The following is a 13,221-nucleotide window of genomic DNA, read 5'->3' on the forward strand; positions in this document are numbered from 1 at the left end:
TTACGTACAACAGAGGTCCCCAACCAGCTAGCTCTGCGGCCCTGCGCCTGGTCAGAGCTTTCTCTGTGTGGATTTATAATGTTTTCTGCCATAGCCATGACAGCTCGCAGCTCCCGGCAGAGAACATTATGCAGGACGGGGTGGGGCGTCGGGCGGGTCTTCGTGACGCAGCCCTCCACAGCACAGCAAGGTACCTGTTGTATGTCACGGGGCGGGTCTTAGTGACGCGGTTCTCCTGCACAGCATGGCGTGTCCCTGACGGGTGGGGCGGCAGGCTCTCCTTACTGGCACGCCCCCGGCAGAACATTTTATGTGGGGCATGCTGGGGCAGCAGACTGGCTTCAGTGACACGGCTCCCGGTACCAGTGTTCAGTGTGTAGCGCTGCTAAGCAGCAGTGCTGTATACACTGACGCTCAATGTACAATGCTGCTACTTAGCAGCGCTGTACACAGAGGTCCCGTCAGTATCCTCCCCATACAGTGCTGTCTGGTGCATATAGCAGTGCTAGTAGCAGTGCTGTACACTGAAACTGGGTTTTCTGCCATGACAACAGCAAAAACGAGATTACGGAGTAGACTGGACATAAGGAACACACTTCGGGTTTCACTGTCTCCCACATTCTCATTTTAAATGTCATAATTATATGATAAGTATGCACTAAGCTCCACCCCTCCATAACCCCACCCTATATGACCAAAGCCCCACCACCACCACCGGACCATGGAAAACTGGTCTAGCTTAAAGCCGGTCCATGGTGCAAAAAAGGTTGGGGACCTCTGACGTACAAGATGGGGTCCGGAGGTTTGTTCTTAAGTTGAATTTGTATGCAAGTCGAAACTGTATATTTTATAATTGTAGCTCCAGGCAAAAAAATGTTGTCCCCAGTGACAATTGGAGTTTAAACATTTTTTGCTGTAATGGGACCAAGGATTATCAATAAAGCTTCATTATAGACACCTTACAGCTGATTTTTGCAATCTGGGACTAAAGTAAAGCATTCAGAAAGCTTCACCAGAGGTCAGAAGGGTCTGTCTGTAACTATGGGTTGTCTGTAAGTCGGGTGTCCTTAAGTAGGGGACCGCCTGTATATGTTTATGCATATGACATACATTGTAATGTGGTTGACCGCAATATGCTTACCCTGTCAAGGGTACCTGCCACTCGCAGAGGTATCGTGTCAAAGGCCAGTACATTTTGTTTTTTAATCTGCACTGTGAGTTTGCAAAAAAGGAGGTGGCACTTGGTAAAGAAGGGGGAAATTTGGTATAAAAAAAAAAAAGAAGTAGCACATGGCAAAATAAAAGGGGGGGGGGCACTTCGGAACAAAAGAAGAACTATGTTCTAAGGGGAGAGCAGCATTTGCCTGTGGATTACAAATACTAATACTTAGGGTGCACTTCATCGAGTGACTGATACAGGAAAGACGTGTTCTTATAGGACTTGTATCTATCAAGTAACTGAGGGAACTAGGGGATAGTGTTAGTTTGCTGCAATTCAATATTACTTTGCACACTCATTTGCATACAGTCCTTCATCCGGATGGAAGATGCCCTTTAAAACGCTGTTTGTGTGGCATACCTGTTGAACCTGTGGGTCCAGCCCTTGGTCCTCTGCCACTTCCCCTTTCCCATTCTCAAAATGTCTCATAATAAAATGTCATTGTAGATCTTAAGTTTACCTCTGACTTTGACAAACCGTAACCTCTAAAAGCTAACTGTTCGGCTCCCTTCTCAAAACCCACCCATTCGCCAGGATTCTAAGTTTATGAGAGAAGTCAGCTACACACGAAGGCCTCACTCATAATCCGCAATGGGGGCCATGGTCTGGTCGCATAATTTGCGACCAGATCACAGCTCCAATAGATTTCATGGTCTTGTTCTGCCTATGGAGGAAGAATTTTCATTACAAAGCTACCTTTGCCTTATTTAGGAGTAATTGTCGTACATTATAAACCTTTAGCGAGTGCTAATACGCTAATGTGTGGGGGTATTGCAAAAGTAAACGGTCATCTAATCCACAATCCCTCCTCAGTTCATCCCAACAGCCAGCCCACTCTCCCACATGCATACTGAGAAGTGAAGACTCTTAGTGTGCATGCATCACTTAGCTGGTTGCTAGACAGTGAGTAAGTATGTAACTCACAACGTGCAACTGCGAGAATTGCTTGCTGCAGTGTGCTGACCAGGGTTGGGTTCGAGGGGAGATAATGAAAGGAGGAGAGGCGATCACTTAGGTTTGAAGTGCCCCCTTCTCAGGGACACAATTCTGGCAGGGAGCCAGGTAAGCTAAAATAAAGGATTCTAAAGCAAGAAATGTATTCCAAAATAAGAGAGCCAGCTACATAATGAACATACATTGGGTTTTTGGGACCGGCCATTATAGAAAAATCACCTTTGTGAACCTGGGGTGACAGGTTCCCTTTAGGTTATCCACCTTTCAGTGTAAACTGGAAAAAAGCATGCAAATCATCAGATTTCCCCAGCATAAGACTACAAGAATGCTGTGAGGTCCAGAATTCTAACTGAATCTCTGGACTATAATATAAGCTCATATAGATAGATAATGCAATCTATGGTATTTAATCAAGGTACTCAACTTTGTATGCAGAATTTGTATTTAAATGGGACATTGATAATTAAAAAAGTATTCCTATGAGGGGCGTGGCCAGCCATGGAAGAGTGAGGTCGCACTGAACCTGAGCTCTGCTGTGTATCCCTCTCCATCGACAGCCATCAGGCACACGGGCATGGGGAAACCCACCAGAAAAGGGCTACCAAAGACCCCCCAAAAGATCTCTACGACCAAAAAAGGAATTGGGCATTTTTTTACATCCACTCCGGAGAACATGGACCTTATGCCGCCGACCACGAGGAGCCAAGATGGCTGCCACCGCCCGTCCTGCTCCCCATCGCAGCCAGGCGCGGCAACAGCACCGCAGCTCGCAGCCTCCGATCCCGCTCGGATGACTGCTGCTCACACAGCTCCGCATACCTCAAACGGCTCTGCGCCTCTCCTACGCGCTGCTTCGCCGGAACCCGCGGCCATCGCCGAGGAAGCCACAGGCCTGCAACAAGCCGCAGCCGTCCAACAGGCCGTCACATACCCGCCGCCGGCGCGATCAGTGCCGCAGAAGCAGCAAAGACCTACAGGGAGGAGAAATGGCTCTGGACCAGGGAACATCACACAATGGAGGCCTGCTTGATCTTCCCGTGGAAACCCAGCACAAGACCGGGACAGGAGTCCCAGAGCCCTCGAGCCCCTGCAGTGCAGAACTAGGCCGGAGGCCTACGTGTGAGTACGGGGCTGGAGTCCCCTTAACCTCCCCCCTGCAAACCACACCACAGCTTGGGTTAGGGACCATTCCTGCTCACACAAGGCCTGGAACTAGCCCACAACCAGGAACTCTCACTCCTCCTATGGACATAGTGCAGGATTCTATACCCACACAACTTTCCCTCACTGAAGAGAGAATGCCCACCCTGTCAGACCTCCACACATTATTCGCCTCCCTGCCTACTAAGGCTGACATGTCTAACTTCGCAGCGCAGATAACTGCCGACTGCAAGCAAGAATTCGCCAAACTGCATTCTGAAATCTCTACGCTCTCCAGCAGAATTGATGTTCTAGATCAGGCAAAAACCTCCACGGAGGCATCTATTGAGACCCTACAAGACACAGTTCAGCGACAACAGGCCCAGCTTTTCGCCATACAGCAACATATAGACGATATTGAAAACAGAAGCAGGCGCAATAACCTGCGCATTAAAGGCCTTCCAGAGAGTGTTTCACAGGCTACACTGCTCTCGACAATAACCAATATATTCAATGGCATTCTAGGACGACCACCTGACACATATATTGAAATTGACAGAGCACACCGCGCTCTGAGACCCCCTGATCCGAACTCTCAAACATCTAGAGACGTCATTTGCCGGATACACTTTTACGCACTAAAGGAGCAACTTCTATTTAAAATCCGCTCTCAAAAACAGATAACATACCAGGGTACTGTCATTAAAATCCTACCGGACTTGTCCCGTTATACATTGGCTCAACGGGCTGCCCTTCGACCCCTGCTTGATCTGTTACGTGAACGTGACATACCCTATAGGTGGGGTTTTCCCTTTGCTGTGCATGTCCGCCAAGGTGGCAAAGAAACCTCTCTTCGCTCAACTGACGACTTGCCTTCCTTCTTACACGACCTGAACTTACCTACAATTCACCTAACCACTTGGCCTTCCTTCTCCATACCACCAAAAGGAGGCATCAATCCACTCTCCGCCAACCTAACACCATTAGGCCTCCCGAAGAGAAGCCCCAGGAAGCGGCCTCATCGCACCAATGGCCAGGACTCCGCACCCCCACGCTGATGTCTAGACCTGACTCACCAAAATATTGGTTCATGGACTCTATCTGCTGTTACCACAACTTAATTGCATTCTCCTTTCAGGAATCTATGCCCTCTTATCTGTAATGTATAATGTTTTGCCCACTATACTTAACATCCATACGTTCTGCCTGATGGCCCATAATCTTGCCAACTCACCATAGGGGGACCACCTGTGGCTCACCCGGCTAGAATATCACACCCCAATAGTTGGAGGACATCGGGCGACATTGGTTGTCAATCCGGCACCCTCTATACCACTGGTTATTAGTTACTGCTGCAGCTCCTTCGCTTCTCTTTGTAGGTGCTGCTTCTGTATTGTTTTCATCCCCTCTCTTTCCGCTACTTATTACCCTCCCCTCTTCCCACATCAACCCAACCCCACTCCCTTTCCAAAACCCTCCCTAAGCATCATTTTGGTTTCCACTGCTAACTCCTTTCTCCCTTAGTACCTAGAGACACGGAAATTCAATAAAGTGATCACTCACCCTGACGATGGCTGAACTCAAGATTGCCTCCTTCAACGCCCAGGGACTCAACTCTCCCTCTAAGAGAGCCCAGGTACTGCACCACTTCCACAGAAACAAAATACAAATTTTATGCCTGCAAGAGACACATTTTAAGGTGGGTCATACCCCCTTGATGAAACATAAACACTATACCTCCTGGCACTTTGCTAATAATCCCCAGTCACGCTCCTGTGGAGTAGCCATAGCCATACATAAATCCCTACCCCATACAATAATCGATTGCACAGTAGACCCCAACGCCAGATATCTTCTACTCACTATTGACATTAGTGGCCACATCTTCACTATTCTTAATGCCTATGTGCCCAACCAGGGCCAAGTGACCTACTTACTTAACCTGCTCGACGAGGTACTCCCATTGATAAGAGGCTCTGCTATACTATGTGGTGACCTAAATTTAACTCTAGATCCTACCCTTGACAACTCGTCGGGTAAATCTAGCATCGCTTACTCAGCTTTGAAAAAAGTAAAACGAGCCCTGCAGACAATTACAATTATGTGATATCTGGAGGATACAGCATCCCTCGGACAGGGATTACAGCTTCTACTCAGCTCCACATGGTGTTTATAGCAGACTGGATCACATTCTGACCCAACACAACACTCTCCCCTGGGTGGTATCCACCTCCATTGGCAATATATTGCTATCTGACCATGCCCCAGTTTACGCCTCTCTCAGACTGCCCTTCCTGACCAAACGCGAATGGTCATGGAGACTAAACGAGTCACTCCTGCTAGATCCCCTTTGCTCAGATGAAGTATCACAAGCAATCACTAACTACACTCAAGAGAGAGAACAAGACACGACCCCCCTTCTGACCAAATGGGACACTCTTAAATGGTTGCTTAGGGGCGTATTTGTTAGACATGGGACACGCCTGAAAAAGGAAAAGGCTCACAAACTGCATTTAGCCCTACAAAAAGTTTCCTCTCTTGAAACACAGCACAAACGCGCCTTAGCGACCCCTACACTACGCGAATTACAAGCGGCCAGACTAGAAGTTAGACACCTGCTTGACCAGGCACACGGGGGAATGCTGCAAATATGTCGCAGTAAATTTTATGAGTACGGCAACAAATGTGGACAAATGTTAGCGAGAGCCTTGAAGAGGCGCGCGGCCCAATCCTTTATTTCAAGTATCAAGTCTGCACCGAACAAGATAGCACACTCCACCCCAGACATATGTGAGGCTTTCCACTCCTTCTATACAGACTTATATAATCTCCCAATCACCCCCCCTCCCGCAGGAGAGGCGAACATATCTCCCCCCTCTCCATTCACCCTCCCCTCAGCTGAAATCATTTCTGCTTTGGAAGAACCATTCTCACAAGCAGAATTAGAAGCGGTTGTCAAAAGCCTCCCTGGTGGTAAGAGCCCCGGCCCTGACGGCTACACAGGGAAATTTTATAAACACTTCATGTCCACATTGGGCCCTATTTTACTGAAAGCATTCAACACGGTTTCTCCGGACTCCCCCTTCCCCCCCCAGGCGACTTCCGCACACGTCGTGGTCATTCCCAAACCAGGCAAAGACCCCCAATCCTGCGGTAGCTATAGACCGATATCACTCCTTAATATCGATCTTAAGATTTATGCCAAACTTATAGCCAACCGGTTAAACCCCCTTTTGCCAGATCTTATTCATAAAGATCAAGTAGGGTTCGTCCCTAGCCGGGAAGCTCGAGACAACACCATAAAAACCCTCGACATCATGAAATACGCCCAGTCCCATAAAATCCCCATGATGATACTATCCCTGGACGCCGAAAAGGCCTTTGATAGAATTGCATGGTCCTCACTAAAAGAAACCCTACATAACATAGGAATAGGCCCCGCCTTCACTGCCAAAATATTATCACTTTACAACAACCCATCAGCTAGATTGAAAATCAATGGAACCCTATCTGCCCCCTTCTCCATCAACAATGGAACCCGTCAAGGTTGTCCCCTCTCCCCGCTCCTATACGTTCTAGTGATGGAACACCTATTAGGAGCCATACGCAACAACTCTAACATCCAGGGTATTTCTATTGCCGGGGTCGAACATAAGTGTTCAGCTTTTGCAGACGACCTCCTGGTCTATATCACCAATCCTGCCCAGTCCCTACCAGCCCTGATGTCCACCTTATCAGCATTCGGGAAGTGGTAGAAATTTAAAGTAAATATGACAAAATCAGAAGCCCTAAACATATCTCTCGCCCCCTCTGAAGTAGAAACCCTCAAGACAACCCTGCCTTTTACTTGGCCTCCGGGAGGCATTACCTATCTGGGTGTTAAGATCTCTAGGGACCTATCAAAACTGTTTAATAACAATTTCTCCCCCTTACTGGCCAACTTCATTTCTGACCTAGATACATGGCGGAAAAAAGATTTCTCTTGGTTTGGCAGGTTAAATATCCTGAAAATGACCCTCCTGCCTCGACTACTTTACCTCCTACAAACCATTCCCATCACCATTCCTACCTCCTTTTGGGATAGAACCAGAAAGTGCTTCTCTAAGTTTGTTTGGTCCACGGGTAGTCCCAGAGTGAAGAGAGACATACTGATTTTACCAAAAGACAGAGGAGGCGTAGGTCTACCGGACTGTCGCCTCTACTACTTGGCGGCAGCACACGCTAGAGTGCTTGACCTCTTTCATCATAAACGCTCCAAAACATGGGTCGCACTGGCGCAAGGTATATGTCCCAGAGAACTTTCTACCCTCCCCTGGACGTGGTCCCCTACCGCTAGAGATCCCACCCCTCTCTCATTCTCCACAGAACACACACTGCGGATCCTGAAAGGCTTAAACCCCCGTTACTCCCTAGTGGACAAACGAGGACCCCTCACACCTATCATGGACAACCCCCTATTCCGACCTGGTCTCCAAAAAAGCGAATTCCTATCGGGCACACAGCATAAACCTCTTCGATTTACACATGTCCTAGCAGGAACCACCCTACAGCCGCTCTCAGTACTATTATCAGACACCACACCGACAGCCGCTCACCAATTCCAATATACCCAACTCCAACACTTTCATGCCTCCATTAAATCTCACTACCAACTCTCACGCACTCTGACACATTTCGAACAACTATGCTTGGCACGCACTCACACGCCCCATGCATTATCAGAGATGTACAAACTGCTAATTTCTACCAACCGTACGCCCACTCCGTCTTTTTGCAAAGCCTGGGAAACTGAATTGGGGAAGACATTTTCAGAAGGACAATGGTCACAGTGTTTCTCTTTGGCTCAGAAGGCAGTCATAGCCTCTAAACACCAAGAAACTAGTTATAAAATTCTGACGAGATGGTACAGAGTACCATCGTTACTACACAAAATGTACCCAAATGTCCCAGACACCTGCTGGCGTTGTGGATCGATGGGAGGTACAATGTCCCACATCTGGTGGAGGTGCCCTCGCCTACAAAGCTTTTGGCCCAAGGTACTTCAGGTCATTGAGGAAGTCACAGGCCTTAAAATACCCAACACCCCTGAAGCAGTGTTACTATTCATGTTTGACATTCCCGTTTCAACATACAAGAAATCGTTGGCAAAACACCTCTTGCAGGCAGCCAAGACAATCATCCCACGGAAGTGGAAGTCTGACTCCCCTCCCACACTGAGTGAATGGTTTGGGGAAGTAGCCCTAACGCACAGAATGGAAGAACTCATCGCTCAGTCCCCAAAGGACCGTATGCGATTTTCTAAGACGTGGTTTAATTGGCAGCAGTTCTTGAGCTCCCAATCCTATCGCGTATTACAAGACTAAGGTTTCTGTGGAGGTGGTGCAACTTGGGAAAAATACAACCCCATGCCCTCATCAGCGACATCACTACATGCCCCTCTCCCCCCCTCCCCCCATCCTCTCCTAACCCCCACTTACCTAATCTTTCGTCCCCCCCCCCCTCTATCTCCTATCTTCTCAAGCTATATATGTTATGTGTATTGGCAACAAGGTTTGCCTTAGTTTCACCACAATGTATAACCTTTTAAGACAAAGACAATACTATAGTGAAGATCAGTTCTTATTGTTCGTTCTTGTTATAAAGGTTCCCTCTTTGTATCTTTAACTGGAATGTTGACTTGTTAACTATGCATGCCCTAAAGGCATATAATGCATAAATTCATATTATTCTGTATGTTTCTCAACTTAAACCAATAAAGCCTTGAATGATAAAAAAAGTATTCCTATGTTAGGCACACCTTGCCACATCTCTATTAAATTGCATGAAATGTGGGGTCATCAGGACCAATAGAAAACTTACCACTGGGTGCACTTGACGTGGTTACTGTGCCCTCATGTTGCTCGGATACTTTATCTTGCTCATTCTATAAAGAAAGAAAGATGGCAGTTTAACCCAAATTCAGTCTCAGTTTGTGAAAGTGGATATTTTTTTGAACAAATATTTCATTGAATTAAAAAACAAAATTAAAATATTTCATTAATCTATGTTCCACTTTTTAGAATGCACTTTGTAATACATGTAAATCACTGAGTAGCCATGACTACATGCATACTAACCTGTTCACGGGTTGTTCCACAAGGTTGTCCATCAAGCTCACTAGTGGCTGTTGGGTGATTTTTAGGAAGAGGTGGTCTTGGAGGAACAACTTCAGAATCCTTTAAAATATAAATAGGGGTAGGTTGGTATTTAATGATTCACCTAGAAACTTAAAATTTAATGTTTCATAATAAGCTGCAATTTGGTCAAAAAGATGGTCAAACTTTGCAAAAGTCCAAAAAAGTCCTGCCCAAAGGTTGTTCCTACTAGTTTATAGATCAGTGATGGCGAACCTTTTAGAGGCCGAGTGCCCAAACCGCAACCAAAATAATTCAACCCTGTCTAATTCTCCCTCTTCCTACAGTCCCAAGTAGTGAATATATGACCGAAAGCAGCATCTTTTAAGTTTCTTGGAACTTGAGGAAGATTCTTTGAGTCCTGTTTGGTGTGCTGGGGCGATCGCCCGAGTGCCCACAACAAGGGCTCTGAGTGCCGCCTCTGGCACCCGTGCCATAGGTTCGCCACCACTGCTATAGATGTTTACAGAATCACTGACTGGTATCCTCAGAAACTGCAGATGTCCGTCTGCTTGACGCCAAGTAGTTGGACAATCAGCAATCTACAACCTGTATTCTCACACTTTGTTATGTGATAACTTTGAAGTCGATATTCAAGAATAATAGGAAAAACAATAGTAGTACTAGATACTGTGTGTACTATTAGAGTAATGATGGTAGCCAAGAAGTAGGGAAACAGTAGTACTGGATACACATTAATATAAGCCAAGTGTTGGATAGGTGTTTTCACTTACTATGGGATTTTTTTCTTGACCCAAGGGATTCAATACAGTCTGATGGTAGAGAAAGCTTCTCTGGAAGTTTGTCTGTGTCTCACTGGCAGGTGAAGGCGACATCATCATTGCTGCACAACATTACAAATGAATCCAATAAAAAAATTTTTTTTTTCAAAAATAGCTCTGAGAAGGAGGAACCCCCTAAATGAAATTATCTTACATACCAGGGTGTCTTGCAGGATCAGGAATAACATGAATGTTGGCTTTATTAAATCTGAGGCCAGATATGATGTCATTGATCATCCAAAGATCTCTTTGAGCAGCTGCCTGGTCCTTGAAGTATAAGAAATGAATTGAATACATAAAACATCTGGCAATATCTTTAATAGAGGAAAGTGACTAACTGAAGAGATATTTTTGGGCAGCCCTCAGGGGTCTTTCTAGAGTCACTGATATACATTTACTTACCTGTGGGTGTCCAATTTGACTGACTCGTTCTAATGTCTCCCGCACAGTATGAAGTTCGTTTTCTAGCATTCTGTATTCTTCCCATGCACGCTCCCGATCCTGAAAATATAACATTGGTGAATATAACCATCAATGTTATTAAGATGTAAAAAGGCATCTAGGCCCTTCTTGAAGCTCTGCTATCCGGATGAACACAGCCTATGTCAATTGAATTGGATATAAGCTGCAAGAGCACAACCTAAGGATAGAACATTGATTGTCAGTGCCTAGAGCACTGCAACTCTAGTTACTTGTAAAATCTTTTAACAGGACTTTAATATGTTCTTCTAATCACTGGGTATTTTAGCTAAAATTTGATAAGGAGAATTTATCTGCTTTAGCTATGAGAGTGCCATGGAATGGTCATGTTTTGCTGTTTTCTTGAGTTATACATCTGCTCTTATTTTTATTTTATAAAGCTCAGACAATTTAGTGTTTTAGTATGATCCAAATGCATTTACAGATGAGAAAATGCTTTGAATGAAGACTCACCAAAGAGATATCACACAGCCTTGCCCGTACATATACCAGGTCATCCTGAAGGAGCCTCTGCTGGTACCAGATATTCTCAAGTACTTGCTCTTGACCCTGAAACTCATCAAGGTGCTGATGAGTTAACTGGAGAGCCTCCTCCAACTTTTCCTAATGAAAAAACAGTGATACATGAATGGTTACATGGAAACAATTAAAAATGAACTATAACCCATTAAAATATATCTATAAATCCTCACAATTTTACATTTACTAGCTATATCACTACTTTTCTTGACATTGTGAGAAAAACCCTTTAAAACACATGACACCAGAAAAAAAAAAAAAAACCTTTTCAGCTCGAAGATGAGCAGATTCCTCTTCAATTCCAGCAAGTAGTTTATCTTGACCACACATCTTTGTGAGTAGAACCTGTAATTGAAGTTACAAATTAGGAGATGAATTGCGACTTATTGTAAAGCTCTTTAGTGTAAAACATAGAAAGGGGATAGACGCCTCACTCTTCACTGCTGCAATGAGATGGGTCAAGTGACCTCCATTTTGATTTTTGGAATGCCCTTAAATATTATTATCTGCTATTATTTTTTATTTATTTTTTTATTTTCCCCAATAAAAAAAAAAGTATTGTACAGAATAGAATGTCTTCCCAGAGCAAAGCACGATTATGCCTTTTCCAAAGATTTGCTATGGAAAAGTCTCCAGGATTAGAGGTGTCAGGATCCAATAAATTTTGGCACAAGATATAAGGTTCCCACACCGATGTAAATTACAACCTAGATTCTAGATTCACATCCAATGCAACACACACAAAAAACAAGGATGCAGGCCACATTGCGTATTCTATAGTATCCAACATGACATTCAGTTCTCATTGAGCTCATTGCAAGATTCAGGTAATCTCCTTGAGGGGTGAACCGATGTGTGGCATAGTAAAGAATCTGCAATTTGAGTCCTGCCTTGAATACAGTTTTCTTGTATCAAGGCTCTTCTGAATCATGTCCTGTAAGGTTTGAACCACTATTTGATTAAGTTGGCAGACTTTACTCAGACAGATTTATTACCAGGGAGCCGCTGAATAAAAAGGTTAGATGGTATACAATATTACCAAGGGATACAGAAACTACACACTGTTAAACTACAGAAATGTCTGTATACAAAAAAATGTCTTCATGCAGAAGTTAAAGGGGTTGTCCAGTCACAACTAGTTAGCCCCTATCCACAGGATATCCTAACTTGCTGATCCATAGGGTTCTCAGTAATGGGACCCCCCAAAGATCACTAGCACAGGGGCCCGGTGGTACACCAAAAGAATGTAGTGGCAGGCCAGACATGCAAGCTGCTGCTCCATTCACAGTCTATGGAATTGATGGGAATAGTCGAGTACAGCGCTTGGCTATCTCCATCAGTGCCATAAAGATGAATAGGGCAGCTCCACCTACTTGCCATACCTTTGTTTTCGTTCCAAAGTGGTTTGTAACATTTTAAAAGAGTCTAAGATAGAAGATTTCCTTTTAAAGGGAACCTGTAACCAGGGACTGAATTTTCACTAAAGATAGGCTGCAGATTGCCAAGATGTCTTTAAGGTCTTTTCTAAAGATTTGCATTACAATATAATTGTGTGTTATAACTTACCTTGCACCCTGACAGTTTGCGTGCATTTTAAAAAACAAAAATGCGACTTGTCTGTGCAATGCTCTCCTCAGCTCTCACCTTTGTGCTCCTGTACAGCTCCTCCCTCCCCACTGGTGTCAGCTCACCAGGCTGTGAGCTTTGTTCCTATGAGTGAAGAAGCAGAAGGGATGAGCTGTACAGGAGCAGAAAGGTGGAGGCTAAAAGCAGAGGAGAGCATAGCACAGACCAGTCGCTTTTTTTTTTTTAATGCATCCGAACCAGATCCACCAATGGGACTTAGCAGAGGATTCTGTCAGTGTGCAAGGTAATTTAAAACACACAGTTAAATTGTGATGCAAATGCATTAAGGCAGAAGGATATCTTTGCAATGCAGCCGTAATGGGATCTA

At 45.0% G+C, this 13,221-nt stretch overlaps 1 protein-coding gene across 12 annotated transcripts in view; it reads right to left on the reverse strand.

Annotated features, from left to right (window-relative positions):
• PLEKHA4 (pleckstrin homology domain containing A4) overlaps positions 1-13,221 on the reverse strand; it is a 61,522-nt gene that overhangs the window by 6,954 nt on the left and 41,347 nt on the right. For 11 of the 12 annotated variants that reach the window (XM_072110421.1, XM_072110417.1, XM_072110419.1 and 8 more), the window contains 8 exons: positions 12,912-12,977; positions 11,532-11,612; positions 11,202-11,351; positions 10,671-10,769; positions 10,427-10,535; positions 10,221-10,330; positions 9,430-9,528; positions 9,173-9,236 (listed from right to left, as the gene is read on the reverse strand). In XM_072110421.1, coding sequence (XP_071966522.1) covers positions 9,173-9,236; positions 9,430-9,528; positions 10,221-10,330; positions 10,427-10,535; positions 10,671-10,769; positions 11,202-11,351; positions 11,532-11,612; positions 12,912-12,977 — 778 coding nt within the window. The remainder of the gene's footprint in view (positions 1-9,172; positions 9,237-9,429; positions 9,529-10,220; positions 10,331-10,426; positions 10,536-10,670; positions 10,770-11,201; positions 11,352-11,531; positions 11,613-12,911; positions 12,978-13,221) is intronic. The other variant, XM_072110420.1, reaches the window with a different exon arrangement.

This window comes from Engystomops pustulosus, chromosome 6 (assembly GCF_040894005.1).
Source record: "Engystomops pustulosus chromosome 6, aEngPut4.maternal, whole genome shotgun sequence".
NCBI lineage: Eukaryota > Metazoa > Chordata > Amphibia > Anura > Leptodactylidae > Engystomops > Engystomops pustulosus.